This window comes from Hylaeus anthracinus, unplaced genomic scaffold (assembly GCF_026225885.1).
Source record: "Hylaeus anthracinus isolate JK02 unplaced genomic scaffold, UHH_iyHylAnth1.0_haploid 11982, whole genome shotgun sequence".
NCBI classification, from domain to species: Eukaryota; Metazoa; Arthropoda; class Insecta; order Hymenoptera; family Colletidae; genus Hylaeus; species Hylaeus anthracinus.
In genome coordinates this window covers 10635798-10660292 of record NW_026534330.1, presented here as the reverse complement: position 1 = coordinate 10660292, position 24495 = coordinate 10635798, and the positions used below count along the sequence as shown (strand labels likewise).

General features: G+C 37.5%; 1 protein-coding gene across 1 annotated transcript in view; it reads right to left on the bottom strand.

Annotated features, from left to right (window-relative positions):
- Positions 1-21131: 21131 nt before the first annotated feature.
- Positions 21132-24495, bottom strand: part of LOC128885853 (homeobox protein unc-4 homolog) — a 51157-nt gene continuing 47793 nt past the window's right edge. The window contains exon 4 of the mRNA XM_054140168.1: positions 21132-23787. Within this exon, the coding sequence (XP_053996143.1) occupies positions 23050-23787 (738 nt within the window). The 3' untranslated portion in view covers positions 21132-23049. The remainder of the gene's footprint in view (positions 23788-24495) is intronic.

The following is a 24495-nucleotide window of genomic DNA, read 5'->3' as shown; positions in this document are numbered from 1 at the left end:
TCTCGGACACTACTTAACCGATTTACTTGAAATCCGAACAGTGTGTTCACGATAACGTTCTCTATCGCTGTACAAACGGATTTTTTACTCGTCCAATATATGTTGAGAAAACTTCAAAAGCATGATTTTTCTACAAAATTTGTTATTTTCAAATAACTGAATCTATAGATTGTATAGATTTTAGACGGTTTATTAATTTGTGACTACTGAGGTTAGAGATTTCATTCTACAGTACGATTAAGAAATTACAGTAGCATGCTATAAGAATGCTTATGGTTTCAACATTAAACAACGTATTTTTATATTAATTCGGAGAAACATTGTTTAAAGAATATATGTATGAATTACGCAGATACGATATTCTGCATAGTCAGAAGAAATCTCCAAATAACTCATGGTAAAGGAAATTATAAATTACGCTAACCAAAATTCAATAATTGTGTTGTTCAATTGAAAAGATCCATACAACAACACTGTAAATTTACAGGAGAAATAATCTTCTTTTGAAATTTGGTATTAAATTGTACAATAATTACACAGAGGTCCTCGAGTGAAAAAATCAGAACATGCCATAAATGATATGAACCTCAAAATTCTCCCTTCCATCACGAAAATAACGGAAGCTCGCGTTCCTCCACGACATTGTATCATCCTATTGTGCGAGATAATTTTAACAACCCCCAATTTTTCGAAAGGATACACGTCGTGTAGCACAGTCGACAGCTGTTGGACGCGTAGCGGCCCTTTTTAATTGAAAAAAGTCGTCCTGGCGGAGGCTGGAGGTCCAATTCGTTCGATTATCTCGAGCCAGGTCGTGAGGGCAACGAAGACGCGAAGAGAGGGGCACGTAAGAAAGGGGCCAGCGGGTAGGAGAAGGTGGCCCTGGCGGGTCGGTCCCCGGGCCGGGACAGAAAACCTACTATAGATTACGGGGCCTGTTATTACGAGGAAGAGCGGAGGTTTTTTCGTGACCAAAAATTGGTTTTTAATGCGGGGTTCGTCGCTTTCTTCTGCCCGGAGGGGCCCCCAGTCGGTAATAACTATATTATCGGGCCCTACGACCACGCGCTTCACCATTATACACGACTCACTTTTGCTATAGCGGTTTTATGGGAGCTGGCTCCGGAGGATCACCGTAGAGGGTGTTACAATGTGTATCGTGTAAAAATATCGGTATATAATTTTGAATGAAGCTCGGCGACCTCAACCAGACCTATTTCGTGGTCTACGCTATCGCGATCCTTGGTAACTAACCGAACAATGTGTTTTCAAAACGTTCGGTGTGTATATTTTCTTAAACATATATTATGTTCTACGCAGCTTGCCATGATATTCGTGAATATACCTCTTTACCAGAGACGCTAAAAGCGTGGTGGTTAATAATATCACTTTCGATGTATCTTGATCACAAGGTGGATGATTTTTAAATTCTTACTACAGACATATTTATTTAAAGGAGACTAGCAACTAATAGGTACTAAACGCGAGTTTTGATCTGTGAATTCCTTTTTTATCTATTTCAAGATTCATTATGTTATTGTAGTAGTATACTCTTTGATACTAAGCTATGCCATAATAAATAAATATACAGTATATCAGTTCCGTAAAGTAAAAATTACAGTGAAAAGTGACAAGAATGGAAGTCCACCTAAAACTTCTCGTTGTTGTAAAAGCATCCCTGTTATCCACGTACTCCATTGTTACCTTCTCGTCCAAGTACTTAGACGCTCTAAGGAGTCTCAACAGTTAAGTAAAGCAGTTAACGTGGATTGTCCCGATTCCCGCGACGAAAACGATAAACGCTAAAACAATACAAGATTCAATTGAAACCAGCGATCCCGTTTTACACTTCGCAAACATTTAACCGTGAACGCAGGACTCGATTGCTCGAACGCGTCCAGGCATCGGGTATCAAGGAGCACGCAATCGTAGAAATTAATGAGACCCTGGCGGCTCCTTTCGCTTCTTCAACGCGTTCGGCGCGACTAGCCGGCGATTTATCGCAACGTTTCTCAACAACAATTGTTTCGCGATCACCGGCGACCCATTGTTTCTCGATCCGTTTGCCCTCGATCCTCCTTTCGGTCGGTGATCCCTTTGTACGCGGGCGCGGGCGTCAGTTGTTCGAGGCGATTTATTATGAGAATTATGAGCGGCCGAGCAACGAGCACTCTCCCGAGCGTTGTGCCCCATGGAACTTTGGGGTGTGCTCGAGGAGGTGCTAGTAAGAGGCGGTACTGCCTCGTAAACCTTAGATTTACTTCTGGCTGGCCGCCATCAAAGTACCACATACCACTACGTAGATCGTAGCTCATGGCTCGGAGAGCCGTCTCGAGATACTTATCGACGATATTGCCACGAACAGAACAATGTTTAAGAACATTGACCGAGAGAACGCGAGACAGACCGTTCCTTTTTCGTTTGCAACGATTCTGCGTCTGCTTGGAAGAAGCAGCGTTGTTGGAATACGTTTAATTCTTTGCGCTCGAGGGGTGACTCTCAGGCACAGCTTGCCTTCAGGGGCTTTAGCTGTTTAACACGTTGATTGGCAGACTGATATCCGTGAAAATTTCTACCAAGTTCATATTTCGTTTCGAGACTATTGAAGGTTAGATAACGTAACATTTGTTATAGCATTTCTTTTCTTAACCATTCACGAATCTTATCAACATTTATTTTTATTAATGCCTCACCTTTGGAATTTTTTTTCTAGTTCTTTCTATTTTTAACAAAACAAACAAGTACAAGATGGGTATATTAGCTGTTAGAAATTCTGATGGAGATAAATTACATACGAAGTTTTCTATCGGAGTTCTAATAACTGATCATACTTCAAAGAAATTTTCATTTTTAAATTATTAAATAATAGTTTTATTGTACAGTAGCAAGCAACGCATCTATATCAGCTACGCGTCACGTTTCTTTCGAGATCAGCTCGTGGAATAAATTAGTATCCGTCTTATCCCGATCGAGATGTGCGTGACTATCGGCGAGAGATCCGTATCGTCGATCGGTACAAGAACCGAGAGACAAGTATCAGTTTTCGCAGAAAAATTAATTGATCCGGAGTGTCGATGACCTGTGTGGGTAAACCAGATATTTGGTGGTGTCCATTCACGCCAGCTGGAACGTCTGCGTCCATTTCGAATGCGTCGCATCGTTTTAGAGTCGTACGAAATTTTAATTATGAGAAAAGTAGTCTGTTTTCGTCTATGCAGACTATTATACAAGTTTACAAATCATAGTTAGAAAATGCTTTTCCTTGTTGAAGTTTTGCAAATGTTGCGTTCGAACTAAGTCATATGCACTTTTATAATTAAATTTAAATGGTTAAAGAAATAAGAGTCATTTATTTACAAAGAAAAATCATACAACTCTTACTCTTCTCATAGTTACACATTCCAAGGGAGCACCTATAGTTGTAAAACCAAATTTCGTAGCAATCTGTGTGATTCATTACTATACTGATAGTTTTAAACGATTGAATGTAAAGGTACAGAATTTGTATGAAAACTACCATAAGGCTCTCCTTTAGCTGATACGTGACTCTTTTCACATTTAACTTCTTAATACTTCCCCAGACATAATCCTGAAGAATCATTCCGATTCTAGACGTCGAGTGCATGCAAGTAATCGTCTGCGAAAGATTCGTATCGTGTCGAGTATAAACGCGAGTACGATCAGGAATCGATTTTGGCAGAAAAGTAAATTCCAACGAGCCGCCTGTGGGGTCCTGATCTCTCTCGTCCTTCGGACCACGGTAGAGTGTGTAACACACAGTGGGGGCCATGATCGAACGAACCGTTCCTCCGCTGGCACGGATATCTGGCATCTTCGCCGAAAATTTCCTAATAAAATTTGTTCCCGCCAGTTAGCTCCAGTCCGCTGCCAAAAGCGCCTATTAATTTTTTATCTCGCATCTTCGCTTCTACTAGAGGCCTCCCTTCTCGTTTTTCAATATGTGACGGTGCCCATAAAACGCCGGAGTCAGTTGGTCCGGGATCACGGACGCGTCCCCCATTATGCATGTATGCACGGCGCATAAATCGAGGCACGTATCTTGCTCCCGTTCGAGGGCTGTGCTTGAAAACCCGCGTATTAGGCCATTGCTCGTTTCCATAGCGAAATACACGTATATTATTTGCAAGAAGCAAAGTTCAAGTTCGTTTATTTTAAAGATTGGTTAGTTTATAAGCTTGTATCTTGCATTTAATGCTTTCTTCATATTAACAATGAGGCTAATTTATTTTTGAATATTACTTAGCCCAGCTGTGACAAAGTAAAGTAGAGCGAAGTGCAGTAGAGTAGAGTAAATTAAATTAAAATAAATTAAAATAAAATAAAATAAAGGCATATTTAGGTGATTTAGTCAGTCTAGAAAAGTAAGATGTTGATTACGACTGTTCTGTTTATGATAGTGAAGTGATTGTCCTGGTTGACTAGCCGTCGCTTATCTCGAGACGCCTACTTGAATAGCCTTCAGAATAGAACGTCGATTCTCGTCGGTCTGATCTAATCATGCCTTTTTTTATTATTTTCAGAACGTTGTTTTCATAAAAATTCGGTGAAAACTGCCAATTTTTGGAGTCTATCTCTTTTAAATATTATTCAAATCACCAATATGGAAACATTGTTAATAATTGAGACACACTCTGTATTGTATCGATAAAGTAATATGAATGACACTTTAATAAAAACCAAATCAAATCGAACCAATTTATATATACCTTGTACTATACAATAATAAACAAACTAAAATCCTAATGTTCTAGTCCAGCAGTGTATGTATGCCCATGTATACATCGATGCAAATATCGTGTTCTCGTTTGCGGTCCTGCTCGAAACCCGCATATTAAGTTGTTGCTCGCGCGAGACCGAAGAACTTCGTACTGTTTGGTATTTCCGCGAACTGTCGATCCCAACGAGCATTCACGGGATCCTACCTGACGATGGATCAATTTTCCCAGACACCTGTGAATTCTCCGACGAATGGGTTTCTGGGAATGGCTACCGCCCTTTGCGAGACGACGCTAATGACCGAGGACTGGGCGATACGCTTCCGTTGATCACGATCATTAATGACGCCCAACGTTGGATACGCTTTCGAGAGAATCGTGGCAAGGAGAAACTGAAAGGAGATTTTGGGGCTTTTTTGCCTCACTTTGGTATACAGGGCGTCGTGTGATATCTAGAACCAACTTCAAAGACAAATTTAAGGATATACATTGTAATGGCTCAAAAAAGAGGGAACCGTTCAAGAAATGTTTATAATGCAGAGGACTTTGAAAAAGAATTTTACTTGCTATATAGATTTTCTTATTATTCAAATTACTAAAGTTTTCTTGGAAATATTCATTGATCCCTTTCTCAGTAAACATGTAAGGAGATAAATACTTGTGCAATATTTCATCCCTATGAGTATAAAGATTAGAATAGTTCGTCTATTGCGATAAAGCTTTATATTCTAATTTTTTGCGCAGAATTAAAGATCTATTTTTACTATAGCGAATAAATTATTCTAAATTTTCAAATTCAAATCAAAGTGTAATTTTAATGACTTCGCTATCATTTTTTAATCTCCTGTAATACCCTTAGACAAATGTAGACAAAAAGTATTTAATCCACCACGTCTAATAACTCTTGTATAAACTACACTCTCTAACATCAATTTTATCCTATTTAGAAGATATTGACATACGTCCATACGTTATAAAACGTCGCGTTCTAACTCGTAACTGGTAGGAAAACAGTAATTTCATACCAATTAATTTCTCATAACTCTCTCGTAAGGAATGTTCTAAGAAAAATCTTGCTTCTTGTTTCTATGTTGCGAGCATTATTATACGCGTATCTTACACGTCACGTATGATTATACGAGACATTTACAAATGAACATGACATTACTCGAAAGAACACCATTATGCAAATAGCGAATCTGTTAAATCATTCTATTGCAGGATACGTTCGATACGTTGCACTTCATCCGGCGATCTGTCTAGAAAAATAGAGCCATGAAGTGCACAAAGAAAGTGGTTGCCAGGCGGCAATCACTCAATTATACCAGACACCTGCTGAGGCATGAGAATCGCGATTTCCAGGAACGGCTACTGTTTATAGTATCATTACGCAAAAAGTTAATTCGAACCGACGAGCACGACAGGAAACGGCGCTCCATACAGTCATTAATTAATCCAGTCATTAATAGGTCATTTGTAAAACGATTACCAATACAAACATAATTGTCTATTTCAACTGTCAAATTGTTCTCGATGATATTAAAGTGAAAATGTTTGAGTTACTTTCAAAGGACGAGTGAACATAATGACCTCTGGAGTTTCGAACGAAGTCATTTAGTTTATTCATAAAGAAATATTTTTTAAGAAACAGATAATAACAAGAAACATATGCATAGACTATGTTGTTTTAAATAAATAGACAAAACAGTGTGATAATGTTTGACAAACTTTTAAATATTATAGAAGACCTTCCTCTGATTCTTGAATCTGATTATTTTTTAAGATCTTTTAAATTCGAACAATTTCAACTTTCATAAAAAAAAAATCGGTTTTTACTAAAGACATTCCTCATGTTTGATTATTCCTAGGTTCTGGAACCTTGAATACAGAAAGTAATTCAATTAAACTATATAATTAAATTTTAAAGAATGCAATTAAAAGTTTAAATAGAATATGCATCCCTAGCTTAGGGCAATTGCTATTGCCCGCGAGCAAAGCTGTGGGGAGAGGGTTGAACATTTGACGTCACAGCGAGAAATATCACGTAAAGGTCAAACCGCAGTATTAAAGATGTAGCAAGGATGAAACACTGAATACTTTGAAAGCTGCTACTCGTGCTTGTGCTCGTTGTCGCTATTCGAATGAGTATGTTGGCGGTGGAGTCATGTTACCAGATCAATTCTCCATTACAAATACATGAATAAGCTTCCTATATGTATATACAGTCAGTCCCAGAAATATTCGTACCCTTTGTGTTTATTGAAGGAATTCGTCTAAATTAAACGATAGGTTTGAACATGAAGCATTCTATTATATTAGACAAATTTCTTCAATAAATATAGATGGCACGAGTACTTATGGAATTGACTGTAGATACGATAAAATAATGGGAAATTTATTTTTTTGCAATGGCAGTAGCTACCCTCTGTTCCCCTATACAATTCTTCAAGAGTGTAAGGTGTCGCCGATAATAAAGTAATCTCCGAGTCGCTTTTGGAAGATGTTCTCAGTCATGTTCCGCTTACATTGACCACATCTCCTAACAAGAAGAAGGAGGCGGGTCTTTGAAAGCCTGCAGCGATTAATTCCTGCGTAACTTAAAATATCGAGAGAGATCGGTCTTGATGAAGCAGAACTCTCCGAGCGATTTCGATGTCTAACTGCTTGGACTCCTTCGTACACAACCGCGCGGGTCAGATTAATGACGTTAATTAGTTACAATCAACAAGCACTTCCGCCATCTTGCTTGCAATTACAAACACAGCGATACGTTTCAAGCGCTGAAAGCATCGAACCCGTGGCCGCAGACACTGTTAACCGGTCATCAGCTTAAAGGCCGATAATCTTATTCTTCGCGGGAACGAGGACGTTATAATTCAATCATCGCGACAGTCTAATCCTACCGCGGCCCGTTCCGGCTCGCGGTCCCAGACGCAGGATCATCGATCCTCGTGGAACACGCCGTGGCAGTGGAACAGAGAAGGAGAGAAAGAAACGATCGACCACACCGAATCTTCACGAGGAACTCTCGATCCAGCCGCGGCAGCCTCGTTATCTGGCGTGCTATCCGCGAGCGGAAAGGCCGAGCGGAGAACACGGTTGAATCTTCGCGGACAAGGTGTAAGTCGATCGAGTTCGATCCAATAGATCAGGCGGCAGATTCCTTGCCAGTTATTACAAGGGGTCGGAGGTCGATCGCTCGCATAAACCATTTAGCCCTCGATCGACTATCGATACCGATATTTCCCAGAGGTATCGGCTATCTGCTCGCTCGATCTTCGCCCGACAAGGCCCACCTTTCTTTCCTCCTGCTCCGCGTTTTCTCGCTCCCTTGAACGAACCCCACCCACGCCGGACCAGATTAAATGCCTAGGCCCGTCTTATTCTTTCTCTCTCCAGGCCCTCCGTTTCGTTGGCTGCGTCGAACGTGGCCCGTCCTGTCGTACGAAGAAGGACGCCTGTAACTAAGTAGTAATTTGGTTTGAATTAATATAGCTCGGGCATAGATCGCGACCGATGGATAAGGCTGCGACCTCAGAGAAGACGGTTCCGGCGAAATAACTTTTCAGGGAGAAGCGTGAAATTCGGTTGGAATAATCGAATGCGAATATCGAGTCGCGCGAAGATGGGGTGGCGAAGATGGCTATTCGTTAACTTTGCCGTTGCGCTGATTTTTAAGGGTGCGAAAGGTGAGCTTGATCTGTAGTTGCTTTATTTTAGGCAGGATCTACTCTTGCTTGGGCGAATTTTTAATGAAATGGAAATAAGAATAAAGATACAGTTAATTGAATGGAAAATTTATAATGAATTGCAAGGTATGCTTAACCCTTTGCGTTTCGAATTATATTCCAATTTCGTTACCAGCAGCTCCCAATGCTTTTGAGTGTTTTATTTAAAATTTACTTTAATATCAGTTTTATCCGCCCTATTGTTGTATTTTGTAATTTTCAAGTGTATGATATATTTTGAAACAATTTTTCAAATTGCAATCTTGGTTTTCTTTCGCACGTTTCGCAAAAAAATTGGTTTCTCATCTTCCTCTAGGTATTTTTCTATTTGAGCAAACTGCAGAATTCTGATGTTTTCCCTCGGGATGTACGAAAATGAAATAAGGCTTTCCATTTAAACTATCGGATTTATCATATATTTCAGGCCTTCCCTAATGATTCGGACATGAAAGAATGTCCAGTGGGATTCGATAAAGGAACTTCTGAAACAAAAACTGATATCGAGTTACACTCGATAAAGGGTTAACGCGTGTGCATTCGTATGATGTGTTCAGTCTGTTTCCAGAGGTATGACCGGAGCCCGAGAAATGGTTTACGGTATTGAAATAATGACGAGGCAAATGGAACGGTGATAAGTATGATCCGATCGACAATGACGCCGTCTTCTTAACGAAGCGATCGCAGATCTCATAAATCTTCGGATTATTAATACCTGGCAGTTTTCGTGCGTGAATCCGGCAGGTGGTTGGCTGGCCTCTAATCGCGATCCAGGAATAATTTACACTCGTATTTCTCGGAAGCCATCGGAATCCTTAACGACTATCGCCTTGCTTTCGCGTGATTTTCTCGATGGGATGAACGCAGGACCAGGTGACCGAAAGAGAACAGAGTAGTAAAGGATTTTCCAAGAAAGGCTTTAGGACTTTGTTTCTTAATAATAAGCAGTAGGCGCTTCGAGATAAAGTTTCACGGTTAATTGAGTTTAATTTTGTTTTAACTATCTGATATATTCCATAGCATTTGCGTTTTATTGAAAAACAATATCCTAAAGTCCCTTTTGAAAAATCTCTAATTCCTTCTTTCAGACATTTGTATGAACTTAATTCTTCAACGGATTCAACGAAGATTCTAATATAAAATCAACGATCGTGTTTTCTATTTCATGTGCCAGTATTTCAGTTGATATAAATACATACTAGGAATTATTATTTTATTATTAGAAAGACCAGAAATTAATGTCGTTTCTACGAATGTCAATACTTGTTTATCATTTATCAGCTCGTCTTGTACCAATTGATTTGTATCGATCCGGTATTGAAAACTTGCTCACTAGATAGCAACAGGTTGTTAATAACGAGGACGATTACATAATTGATTAAAAACAACGTTATAAATTTATTTGTTTGAATGTAATGTAAAAGAAACGGCATTACTTTCTGGTCCCCCTTATACTTTATTTTGGAGTAATGATGGACCGATTATTCATGGTTGTTTATAAAAACATCGTTTGTAATTAACATTTCCAACAGAATTTGTTTTGCTTAAGAACGCAATTAAATATAAATCCTGTCTGACTAATTTTAAATATGAATTCGAGTTTTAGTCATACGTTATACATTATAAAGAACTTTCGATCGTCGACAATGAAATATTTGATAAAGGTCTCGGATAAGTTTTTTCATCAAGCGGCGTACGACTTTCAGTGGAGAATTATCGAGCGTGAAACGTTGTCTTATTGATGACTTCGTGAACAGCGAATTTAGAGCATCAGTTGCATGGAATTGGTTTTGGATCTGATATAACTTTATTAAACCTGCAGGTGTCCTTATTACTTTTAATTCGACGAAACATGGGGTACTTTTAAAAATATTGCAATACCTTTTGTATAATGCATTACTCATAATTTCTTTCGGGAATTTTTAAGAGAGATCCACGAATATTCTATTAGGTTGCACTCAATTATTTAATGTGGTCGTGTTTATATAAATAGACAATCTAATTTCATAGATATTCATGTTGTAACAGTAGTGGAGCAAAATGAATCGTGCACAATTCAGTAATGTAACACAAAACATAAAATATTGTGCATGTATTATTTATTAATAAAGCAAAAGAAACTTTTGGGACAACCTGATATTATAAGAAATTTTCGATTCTAAAATATAAATAAAAAATCGGACTTTTGCATCGAGTGTAGGTAAGAGTTCACATTAGGTCTTAACTCGTATTCACGCATGCTTTCCACTGTTATTACTGATGATATCATTTAATACAGGAAATGACAGACGCTTTACACGTGGCAAATAAAGTTAACAGACTGTCTTGTTTAACGTTCCATGTACACTTTCAGAGGCGTAACACTCAAAAGCAATTGTTACACCTGCGTTTCGTGGAGCTGCAGACAACACCGGTTTAATTATGTTCGTGATTGTGGACAATAATCGGCGAAGGTGAAAAGGGAAAGAAGATGGAGCACTAGGAGATTAACTTGTAATTAGTTAACACGCTGACCTTCCCGGTGCCTGTTATACATTTTAACCATTTCTAATTGTCCCGTATTTCGCAATTTACACGCATTAACGCATCAATATTTATAGTGTTCGCAAGTAAATTAGCGAGAATAGTCGTCCATTTTACGCCGAAGAAGCGTTTTTCAGAATTTCAGCGACTAGGGCTAATTAAGAAATCGCGTTGCAACACACCATTAAGTTCTAAAATTGCCAACTGCTAGCGAACTCAGCTGGTCTTGACTGAAATTACATAAAATTATGCGTGAATATAGAAACCTCGACTTAATAAATATTTATGAAAAGAAAGCAACAGAAACGTTCCCGTAAACTAAATAAAAAGAGATCCAAATCTTGATGTGCACGTTATTTAGTAGACAGACAATTGTTGGTTATTGAACATTACATATATTATCCCATTCAAAACGCATGGAATGTAACAAGTACAGAAAAATATTAATTATTTTTCTTTTATTGCAATTAACAAATTCAGATGAAGAATTCAGATTTAAATAAAAGTATGTCTTATCTTTTGAACAGTCTAACATGTATCTTATTCTTTATATTTTATACATTTTTGCAGTTATAATTATCCTCATACATTTTCCCATATTTTGCTATTAATGCATAAACACCAACAAGCTAGTCAAGATGTTTAGGAGTTGAAATTTTTATAAAGGAGGAATTAACATTAGATGTAAAAATTAATTCTGTGCCTTTACCTTTATTTAATCGCTTATAACTGTAGTCTAAGTAGAAATATATTTTCGCCGTTTTGTTACAAGAACGAACCTTCGTAGTAATGAATCGCGCAGATTGCTTCCACGTTTGATTTTACAGTTATATGTGATATTAAAAGCTGTACAGTTTTTCTTTTTAAATAAATAAATTTACATTGGAAACGCACAAAATTAATTTCTGCACTTAATATTTATTGGTCTAAGACTAAATTGGACCTTAAACTAAATCATCAGCAATGAATGCCCTTCGACATACGAAAGTACTTCGTTGTCCTTCGATGCATACACTTCACCGTTGTACCTTGCATAAATTAACAGTTTCGACCGAAACATACTTATAATTATACAGTCGGAACATGAAAGGGAGCAGCGCTAAATGACTACGTTCGTATCCGACGTTAATAGCACGGGAGTTAATGAATAAAAGATAGTTACTGAGAACCCAAAGTACAAGTAGCTGGAACCAAGGACAGGATCTTACGTGTAAGAGTAACATCCACGATTTTGCGTTGCAATTTTTTGAACAATATTTTCCAAGACCTATGAATTCAGACGTGACTGATTAGAATCAATTGTTTCTACGTGATTGAACAAGATTCAAATTTGAAACCAGGATTGATTTTTCGCGATACTGTTAAGTAAAATATAATTTATTAACGAATTTATATAATAGAATCTTTAATTTTATTGCCGAGTCAAGAATCTAGATCCCTTGTGTATTGTGCAATCAATTCATCAGGACACAAGATAAAGATTCCATCTCAATAAAGCAATATCTTGTGCTTTACTCTATTACTTTTTTTAATTATGTCGTTATTATTTACACATCCGCGAATTAACTACTGTCCAGACTGAACGATAAGTGGCTGAACCTGCATGACTATTCTATTAAACACGAAAGCCTCAGTGAACTATGTGTTTACTGGCTATCCACATGTGGATCAAGCACATTTTCCAGTACAGTATTAAATATGAATATATTTCAAACGTTTCGATCTTATCATTTGAATCCTTTTCAATAAAAACATACAAATTTTCCATTAAATCTTCTACGCGGAAACTCCTAAAAATTTCCTCAATCTTTTATATACCACTCGGTACAACGGTGGAAGGAACCAAACTCTTCTCCCAGCGCATCACAAATTAGCAAACATTTTACTGGTACAAAAATCACTATCACCGACATGGTATCCGAAAAGAGTCTTCTACCCAGTAATTTCTGAGAATCCGGTCCACAAGATTCCGTAGCGAAACGCAAAGTACCCCCGACTCGAGATCCACGATACCCAATACACCGTTGAAGCGTTTATGGAAGGCCAGCGTTGCACGCAACGGGTCGCAAAAGGAAGAAAAGGATGATGAGGAGGCAGAAGAGGACGAAAAGGAAGGCGGAGGTAGCCGATTCGAGGATTGACCAGTAATTGAGTCCTTAGCCAGCCGAGGGTAGAAAGCATCAGCCTGTTGAGCAGCGTTGCTCTCGCGACTAATAATATTTAACCACGTTCAGGCGTGGCGTACAATGGACCTTTATTGTTCGCTCCAGCGTGCTGTGCGAACGTGGACACGTGCGTGTGTGGACAACCGCAATCTCCCGTACCCGTGAATTACTAGACAGGTAACTTATCGTCCCAACGTTAGGGGTCGTTTCGCATACCTTATCTCCTATGAGTGCCTTTCTTTTTGTCCTTGTCAGGTACTCGTTTCGCACAGGACGCGCAATATTGTTAATCGTGGATCCATCGTGCGGGAATCGAAGCTGATTACAAGGAAATGTAATGTAATTGATCATTTAAAAGTTTAGTGTATGTATTAAAGGCATTTATATATTTGGAATATCTTTAGTAAATGAATCAAACTTTAGTATAAATAAAAATTATGTAAGGACGGCGTGGTTATGTGTTTCTTATCTGAATACTCTAATACAATTGAATGTTAAACAAATTAAAAATCAACTTTGATTATTGTGTTGTATATATACGTATTATTTAGATATTGTTTCATACATTTCAGCATGAGATAGTACATTGCTTGTACTGTGACTATTCTACTTTCACTCATTTTTAATTTCGCTCGAAAATTAAGGTGTAATGTATATGAGTTTTAGTTTACATTAAAAAAAGAAAAAAATTTGTGAAACTGCGGCCTAAATAACAACCATGTCACTTTTCAGAAAATTGATGCATTCCTGAAGAATTATTTCCTAATGCAAGTGTTCTATTTTCAGCTATTTTCGTCAAATCAGACGCAAACGTATGGATATTTTCTTCGGGTTCGCCACCCTCGTGCTCTCGAAATTAATGAGGACGTATTTATTTCATGCGGACAGAGCTTTCAACGAATACATTTTTGCGACGTTTCGACCACACCGTTGTATACAAATCGTTTTTGAACGATAGTAATACACGCAATGGCGTACCTCGTCTATGATTTATACGCCGGTCATTGTTCGCCACGCGACGATGACAGCGCGTGAGTCAAGACTATATCATTATTATTCTACCATTCTTTCGCCTGCAATATTAACAAAGAACGAATCCTGGCTTCAACAAGTGTCCACGTTTCCGCGAAAAACTCTCCGAACAGCGTTTAAAATTGACATTCTCTTCTTGTCGCTTTAAACAGCTTAGTTTATAACAGTGTCTTACTGTTTGTTCTGCAATATTGCCATCGCTGCTAAATCTGAGGTTTAAAACATACAAGGAGTCCTGAAACAATTGTTTCTATTTCATTGATATCAAATATGCGCATACTTAATTGTTACAAAGAAGGTTTATAATGAACCATTGAATCTTTACTAACAAACCTAACTGAATCTAAATCTAATTATCTACAGCTAATGAGTAGTTTACGTAAAAATATGTACTCGTTTGTTACGTTAAATTACCAATCTTCTAAGGTCTAAAATAATTTCCATTACAATGAGTGGTCCATAACCAAATAGTGGTCTCAACCTGATGGTCATTACAATTTATTTATATATACGAAGTTCTCTAATCAACAAATTTTGCACATAGTTGTCCTTCTAGCAAATTAGATATGAACGCAACATTTATTAACATTTAGCAAAAATACGAACAAATTGCTGCACCACAAGCAGACGAAAAAGAAAAAGAAAAGTGGGAATTTATTAGACAACAAATACATAAAAATAATGTAAGGAATGAATATATAATGTCGGTGGCGCCTATCGACACCTAGCAAAAACATAAACAGATTGGTGCACCACAAGCAGACGAAAAAGAAAAGGAAAAGTGGGAATTTATTGGACAAGAAATACATAAAAATAACGTAAGAGGTGAACATATAATGTAGGTGGCGCCTATTTGCTATTGCGCGATTTCAATAGTAGTTTCACGCTGTTCTTTAACGTCCGACTTGTTCAGCTGTAATTGCCGCGATTACCTATCTGCCGTATTACGCATGCTCAGTTACGCTATCAGTTTAAGGAAATGAAAAATCTGCCTCGCGAGTTCATGCGTCGTTTTCCACCGACAGAAATTTACAGAAGCGCGTAATCGCGAGCCGAGCGTGATTTATGGAGGTTCCATTGTCTGACGCAGAGGACCGCGCATGACTGCAACGTTACCATATTAACGGAGGAGCTTCCGCGGTTAATATGTTGCCATGGAAAAGAAAAGTCGGTGATTGACCGTGTGAGAATCAAACGGGACCGGTCTGTCCATAAATTAGCCGAGATCGGCGAAGCACAATTCGCTGTCCGCGCGAAAGATAACTCGCGCTAGTCTCTAACTCTGTCTCTCTTTTTCTCCCATTCCCTCTCTCGTTTGAACCCCTCTCCCTCAGCCACGTCTCTTATCCATTGTGCGGCGTTAATGAAACAAGTTAACCCTTTGCATCTCCGCCTCCCGACGATGATAATGGTATTATTGTAATTCATGAAATCCCGACAAACAAAGATGATGAACCCACCGACCGCGAAACAATTAAGGAAACAATTGTCACTGGCGGAGTTGATTGAGCGGAGGATGTGATATTGCACTTTTGTAAATAACGTGTATTTCTGCAAGGAATACGGTGTAATTGGCGAAACGATCGGGAAGGAGTTGATGAGGATCGAATCGGAGAAGACTGTACGTGACTGTGCTGCCTTTTGAACGTGTCAGAAGTGCTTCAGAAATAGATGCAAATATCCAGTGGCTCCTAAATATTCCGTGTACCGCATTAATATCGGGTTGTTTGGAAAGTTCATGTCGATTTTCATAGGTGGTACAGGTACGAATCTATCGAAATGGTTGAAAACAAATAAATACTGTGTCATTTTAAAAATAATGTAGATAATACAATATTTATATAATATTTTGAATTGTTTGTGTGTGATAATAGTTATGAAAATGGTTTCATGAAAAAGTCATTGTGAATGTCTAAGTGACACTCTCATACTTGATCTAAACCTTAGGAAAGGAGTAGTTGATATAGTAAAACTGTTATATTTGAAAATATTTCAAAAATCTTTATCCAACCTAATTATTTCTATAAATTATTTCCTTTCAATCATTACATTATTCTTTTCAATAGCTTGTAATAAATATTCCATGGCAACTATACTTTTAATGAAGAGCAATGATAAATAACAGGGTTGTAATATAAATTACGACTATGTTCATAGAGCATAGAATAGAGTACAACCGTGTAAACTTTTGTATAAAGTACGGCTGTCTACGTTCGAAGGCTATAAACGTTAATTGAAATGATTGCAAGATTAATAGAGCACCGAGTGTAATGTATAGTGTCCATGCAACCTTTTGAATGATTAGTACATGTTCCCGTTGAGCAACTTTGGAGTAATTAGAAAACAATCGCCACAGTGCGGCAAATTGACAGAACATAGGATGTAGTTTATACTTTTGATCATGCAAATTTCTAACGATAAGGAATGCACATGATTGCGGTTTTTCCTGCGCTACGTATGAATTAAGGAAACGATTACGGAGTACAGTTAACGCCATAAAAACGCAACGGGTACCGGTCATGCAAATTTTTGAATGAAGTCCGTTTTCCTTCGCTGACCGAAACAATTAGTGCAACATTTGCTACACTTGTTAGTTGTTACGCTTGGAAATCTCTGGCAGTAATGTGAGTTTATTGCTATGCGAGGTTTATCAGAGAGTTGCTTGATAATATTATAAAACGTTGTTAAAAAAGTGAAAATTGTTAAATCGAATTTATTTTGCACGTTATTGTAACGTACTTCAGATGTGGACATTTATTTTCCTGTTTCTCAGAATGAGAATAGCAAAAACAGTTTTGTACGCGTTTGAAGATATTGTAGAATAATTAATAATGTAATTTAAACAATTATTCTTTCGATATTTATTTTGTTATTTTTGTTACAAGAAACTCATTAAGTTTCTAAAATTAGGAAATTATTGTGAGATAGATTCAAAAATAGAAAAAATTATATTTCTAAGAATGAATTAATCGAAGATTATTTAACAATTATGTTAAATTTTCCTAAAAAAGTCTATCGCCATTTCAAATTTTAACAAAATTCAGCAGCCTTTAATTTCCGAACGTTGGAATTGTCATTCTTCGATTTTTTTTAACGCAAAGGCATTATTAATTTCATTTTTCCGTGCAGGACAAGGTTGCATGGCAAGCGTACGCAATCACTTCAATCGAAAACTGCAAATTAAATTCATAAATATTCAACAAAAAACCTGCTCGTTATAATCGACGCCACGGCGTTAAATAAATATTCGTTTTCGCGTTGACAATAATTGCGCCGCGCGTTCCATGAAATTTTTATCGAATTTCGCACGGTTGTATGCAAAACAAAATCCAGATAAAAATATAGCCGAAAGTAATCTAAAGTAGAGTGCCATATATAAAATTAACAGATCACGGTTTGTATGTAAATTTGATATATGACGACGGGAAGCTGATATTTCATTTCGTATGCATATTCATACGCGAATTCATACGTGTCCCGTGTATTTGTTTTATGAGGACACCTATGACTCCATTACTCTTCCTATTTTGCGAATTCATAAAAGTTCAAACTCTCTGCTTAGTTCGCATTTGTTCTGCTGCACGCACACTACTTTTCGCGTCCATTTTGTTGAGTTTTGAAATGTTTTAGAAATATGTAATGCACATTTATTTCGAGAAAGTGGGAACGATTATTGATGGTGATAAGTAAAAGTGTCATTCTGGCAAGAATGGAATCAACTATCCACAGCACTTTAAGATTAATGCTTCCCACAGCAATACATAATAAGACACGAAGAAGTGATTTATATCAACAACAGCTTTCTAGTCTGCTTTCTCGACTCTCTTTCATTTATCACGTCCCTTGTCCTTCGTAAAAATCCAAAAATTGCACAATTTACGTGCTACACATCCAATCAAGTTTCATTAATTGAGTTATTACTTTGATTTAAAAGTTTTACGAGATACTTTTGACCAAATGAATTTTTAATTGCGACTAAAATTACATATTTTAATAAGTTTCAGGTGACAGACAGTTTATTAACGTGTAAAACATTGTATTTCGATCTATAAAGTTTTATTTAATAGCGACCGATTTAATCAACGCCATGTACTCCGCACATTTTTATTACCTCAATTAGGATCTCGAAATAAATTCGAATTAGAAGGGAATAGTAAAACATTATTTATGATATAATAAAGTAATGATAATAATTTTAGACTAGCATTTATCAGCAGTAATTTTAATGAAAATTAATTTCGTAAAAGAAGGATATAATAGCAGTAAAATTACATAGATTTTATTAAATAGTTGCACTATATTTATTTTGATATTTCAATACTACATTTCAGCATTATCACTGTATCTACTTTTTCGTTTAAAAGATAGCCCTTCGGTGCTTGCACACCTACGAGCTTTAGATGTAACTAAATATAAATCTATGTACAGTGTAATTCTAGTAATTGGATTAGCCCGTGTCACTATACTAATAAAAGTCAAGATGGCAAAAATTATAGAAGAAAATTATGTGTAAGTTAATCACCTATATTATTCTATAATATAATCTTGCAGATATTGCATCGATGTACTTACAAAGTACAATTGCATTATATCAAAATTTCGTTCTAAAATGATTCAAGCACTAGAAATGTCATTTATTACAAAAACAAAACGGTGCAAATGTTTCTGTTCACGAAAATTTCGAATGATAAATAAATACGTTAGAAATTCAATCAAAATGATTAAATGATACTATAATTCACATTGAATGAATAAAAGTTATAACGTATAAATCACTACGAAATATCTACTTCTATTCTTCACGGATTCATCAACAGCCAGACAAGTTGAAATACATATATTCAAGTTCCAAGCCAATATATCCTTATGAAATATATTCTATATAAAAGAAATCGTCGCATTATGATTTTCTGAGAATTTCGCACAGAAACTCTCATCGTGGGCAGATTTAAAAACAATCCCTCTTACGATGGAACCGAAAGAAATCATGGGTGAGGCATCGCGAGATCAGTCATGGCGACGAGCAAAGACAAACTGCAGCCGCGATCGTGGCGCCATAAATCACGGCCGCCTTAGCGCTGAAGGCGATAAATGTGTAATTAACCGCGCGTGTCACGGACTATTTAAATCTTTGCAGGGACCGAAACCCCGATCGAACGTTCCGTTTGATCCCGACCGGCGTAAATATTTTCCGTTGCGCGTTCGATGCCCTCGTGTTCGCCGGATGAGTTGCAATGAGTTACAACTTAATCATTGATGCGGTCAAGAGCGGCATATTTACTTCCTCGTTCAAGTTTACGGAGACGTGGCAATTGGTGTGACGCAGAATGTATTCTAGAAGCAATAGCCATAGATTTCATGATTAGGCATTAAACACGCCTGATTACTTCCGAGAGGACAATGATTCAACTTGTTTCTTTTTCTCTGGGTGTATTAAGGGGTGGTCTTTTATTTGTTATATGTGGAAATTTCGAGGCAATTTTCATGATTTTTTTACGGTTAAAGTAATTTTTTGTGTATATGTGTAATTTGTTTCGTAGTAACCTTGATTACATCCGCCATGATGCTCTAAATCAATAAATAATTATTGTTTGGTTCATTATGAATGAGATTATAGCGTAAAGTAGAGAAAACAGTATTTAACGAAAATTGCTAAAAGTGTATTGCTAAAAGTGTATTTTATTTTTTTAACAAGTGATCCATTTTATTTGCTACCGAGTTATAGGAGGATTCATATTCCAATAGGGTGCAGTTGGTTAATTATAGCTTACCTTCACAGGAAGTGTTCGAATTGGATACCGTCGACCCAATTATAAACCTGCAGACAACGGAGCATACAGTTCTTCAGGTCTCTCGAATATTCCAAGCATTTCTTTTGATTCATTAACAGGTTCTTCATCTATCTTTAAGTATCTCAACCTTGGCAACGAGTGTTGCGTGAACAAATGTCTTCATAAAAAGACATTTTTAATATCTTCATTTTAAGTAAATAAATGCTGACATATCTATAGCAGCAATAAATATATAATATTTACTATTATATTTATTGAAAATAACGTCATGCAATTAAGATATATTTTTCCCCTATCTTCCAAAAGCAACAACTGGACAAAGTTGATCTAATATTTACCATAATAAACGTTATTTATTACTTTGCCCATAGTTATTCAGAAAATTGCGAAACTAGTATGTTCAAGAATTTCCAGTTCTATGTAATCATTTTTTATTCACTTCTGAATATTAGAATACGAGAAACGCAGCAAAAAAAGACTGGAATTAGTTAATTACAAGTTGTCGAAACGAGGACATGGGTTGAAATACATCCATTAATATGTGCGATGTGGAAAAGTCTCTTATGGAATTCATGTCATATCGAATCAATCAGAAAACCTACATGAGAGACTGTAATTGTTTACAGAGCGTATAAACTCGAATTCTATCAAAGAAACTAACAGTGCTACGTGTAAAGGAAACTTCCAAATAACTAATAACTTTTTGCTTTTGACAAACTGAACCTGTGAATTGCACTTGAAAGTCAAAGAATTGAAGAATTCAACTAAGATTGTTATTTTCTTTATATTCAACTTCAAAAAATAACGAAAAATATTTAATATTAAATATTTAATAGAAAAATATAAAATATAAATATTAAAATATTAAAAATATTTCATATCAAATATTTATTTTCCTCAAGGCACACGATTCAATATTAACATAAAACTCCAGCTGAACAGTGTGAACAAAAAGCTTTAAATACTAATCTGTAAGATAATAGGTAACTTCTTGAGCTCGATTACAAGACACCCCTTTCATCTATAAAATGATGGAACGATGGAACAGTTTCTAACTCACCTGATTCCGAAGAGTTAATCCCTCGACGCATGCTGTACTTTCAAGGATGAGAAGGAAACGAGGATGGTGTAAACAAATCACACGACACCAGGTAGTCTTGAGAATAAATTAATATATTTGAAATGAATATACGGTAGATACTGTCTCGCATCCCAGATTTTATGGCATCTCATAACATCCCCTCGCTCTCTCTTCCTCATCGGCCTATATAGATCTCGTTCCTCGCAAATGCACGTCCACGGAACACGAAAGGAGGAGATCTCGGCTCAATTTTGTACCGCGTCTTTACTCTCAGCTTACCGCTCTGCCTAGACCTTTAAATCTATATACACGTGCGCCAGGCGAAGTTTTCTATTGCTTTAAATAATATCCGCGATTCGACGAACACTGGGGTATCGGCTACGTGAATTAAATAAAACGTATCGTCCACACTTCGAGCTATTTACATTAAATACACGCGCAGTCTGTCGTTCTCGCACTCATTCGCACTCATTCGCACATGTATCAGTCGCTCGCACGCTCAACCGTTCTCCTTATCTAACGAAACGTTCCAGATCCGATCGCCGGATGCTACATATACGTTTGCGTACGGCGAACGAAAAAAACCGTCCGCGTTTATTGCACATTCTCGTTTCTATCGGGGTAAAGAAGGGAATCGAACACGCAAGGACAGACTCATCATCGCTCACGCACTCGATGCAGATATGTCGAAACTGATATAAGCCTTCCTTTATTCAGTCAGCGAATTCGTCGCCTTTCTCCTCTACCTAGAGCCACTCGACCTATCGCGAGGTCTTCTCCAACGAGGTAATCAGTTGTGTTCGATGATAAACGCAACCTCGAACTCGAAAATCGAACACCCACGCGACATTCGTCCTCTTCGTTGCCATTCGTCGGAAGAAGAATACCTCTCTCGCGAGCAACTAAACGCCTAATAGCTAACCGTAATCGCGAACCCATCGAACGTCACTTTTCGCCGATCGACGCGAATTCGCAGCTCTCAGTTTTCGCGAAGAACAAGATCCCGGTTTACCAAGTGTCAGCAAACTACGTGGAAACACTCCAACTCCGATACTACGCTGCTACCCTAAATTATCTCCTCGACATCCGCAGACCTGGGCACTTTCGAAATGATCTTATTTGAAATACTATTAAATATTATTTCAAATAGGACATTATTTTATTTTTTAATTATTTTCATATCTGTGATCGCTTCCGAAATAACATTATTTGAAATTATTTGTCGAATGACGTATTATTTTAGTTTATAAGTAATTTCGATACTACGTCAAATAATATATCGTTTCATTTTATAATTATTTGAAATACTATGCCAAGTGATATAGTATTTTATTTAATAATTATTTGAAATAATTGTGAAATTGTTTAAAATTGTATCAGGTGAAATCACAAGCACATGTTTGTAATCTACGCTTAAAAAGAAATAAATGTATCGCCATTTTTGCACGATAAAAGAACCGATTTTTCCATGTTAAAAGTTATTCGACAATAAGAGACGTTTTCCTAAATTTTAACACGCAAGAACCTTTTGAATAATAATAATATTGTTTTAGGATTATTTCTTTCGTTAAATGTGAAATAAAAAAATAACCAAATAATTCGTCCTTTTTAATAGTAGCTGTTATTACTTCATCCCAAAAGTTCGTGTCACTTATCGTTCTGCTATCAGAATTGATATGTGTAGTATACCTTTAAATATTATGGAAAAGCGTAACAACCTGCAAAACAAACTTCTTGGATGACCTAATATTTCAAATAAATCGCTATTATTTTTCCTTTGAAATAACCATATTCAAAATAACGATTCGAATTAAATAATCTCAGTCATTTCTTATATTCGTTTCGATTGAAATCAGCCCAGGTCTTTTCACCCGTCTCGTTGTTCTCGATAGTGTTCGTGACTGGCCCAATCACTTCGTTGTCGATCGAACGCCCGAACTTCGTCCACGGTGATCGGAGTCGAACTCGGGCGAAAGTAATCGACCTCTTGGATTACTACGTCGTGGAGGGCGAAGTGGGCACCGAGATAGGCGACGTGGGACTACTGGACTCTATCCCGTTCGAAAGCGTGGGCGTCGAGGTTCTGTATTCGTTCTGAATGTCCGGGGTGCTGGTTCTGTTATTACCTAGTAGACTGTCGATGGAGAACGGATTCTGTCTCTTCCTCTCCTCCCTGCCCTTCACGGACAGGTCTATGCTACTGCTCTGAACCTCGTCCTCGCTGATTTGCTGCCTGACCGGTATTCTGTCGGGGTTGCAGCTGTTGGTAGTCTGACACGCGCCACCCGCGTTGTTGATGTTCACCAGCTCCCTTCTTCTCTCCAGGAGACTCAGTCCCCAATGACGGATGCCCTGCTGGTGGTTCAGGTGATCCAGGCTCAGGCTCGAGTTAGGGTTCTGGAGGTTGCCGGCGACCTGGTTCACGCTTCTCCGTGGATCGTTTCGCTCGCTGCCGTTGGCAGTTAGCCTAGGGTAGCACTCTCCGTCGATTGAACCGTCAGCAGCAGAGTCCACCCTCTCGCTACCGCTTTCGCTGCACGAATCCAGCCCACCCACGACGTCGATCTCCTCGTTGGCGTCGTTCCCGGAGCCTGATACGCTACTGCTTTCGTTGTTGTTGCTCAAGTGGCTAAAGGAACCTCCCAAGGTACCGTTCAAGGGATTCCCGCCGGACGCTGCTGCGCTTCGCGATTCCCACTCAGCTCGTAGTGTCGACAGGTCGACGGTGATTCCCTGAAATCAGAACGGCGCGATCTTTGGACCACTTCTTCCGACTGCGAGGACGCGACGGTTCGTGAAAGAAGATTGGGGGTCGAAGGAGTCTACTGGGGGATTTTAACGAAGATTTGTTTGATTTTGCGAGTGGCTACTCTGACTGGTAGATTGGTCCAACCAATCCTTTATTAATATATTTAATGTACAAGAGTAGAACATCTTCTGTCGTTATGCGGTTTAACCTGAACTCTTTGATTTGCCTCTTTCACCACCATTTATGATAAAAGTCTGTTGACATTTTAGAGTCTGTATTTTAACGAACATTCATCTGATTTTGAACTTTGAATTGCTGCTGGTCATTTAAGAATGTATATAATAGTTGAGGAAATTTATGGATTTTAAATAAATATTTGAAATGTTTGATAGTATTAAGGGGGGCTAGAAAGTAAAGAAAGTAACGTTTTTATTTTAAGTTTAAATTTTCAATACCTGATCGATAAATATCAATTGGTATACAATGAGCTGATAAATGATAAACAAGTATTCGCAGAAATGACATTAATATCTAGTCGCCTTAGTGTAACATTTTATGGAGCTAATTAATCGAGATCTTCGTTTTGTTAAGTAACACTTGCGAAGTTCAAAGTATTGAAGATTCCAGATTGTTATAAGATTCGATAATCGTTGTTAACGCATCATTACACTTCAGCTGTGACTTGATACTCA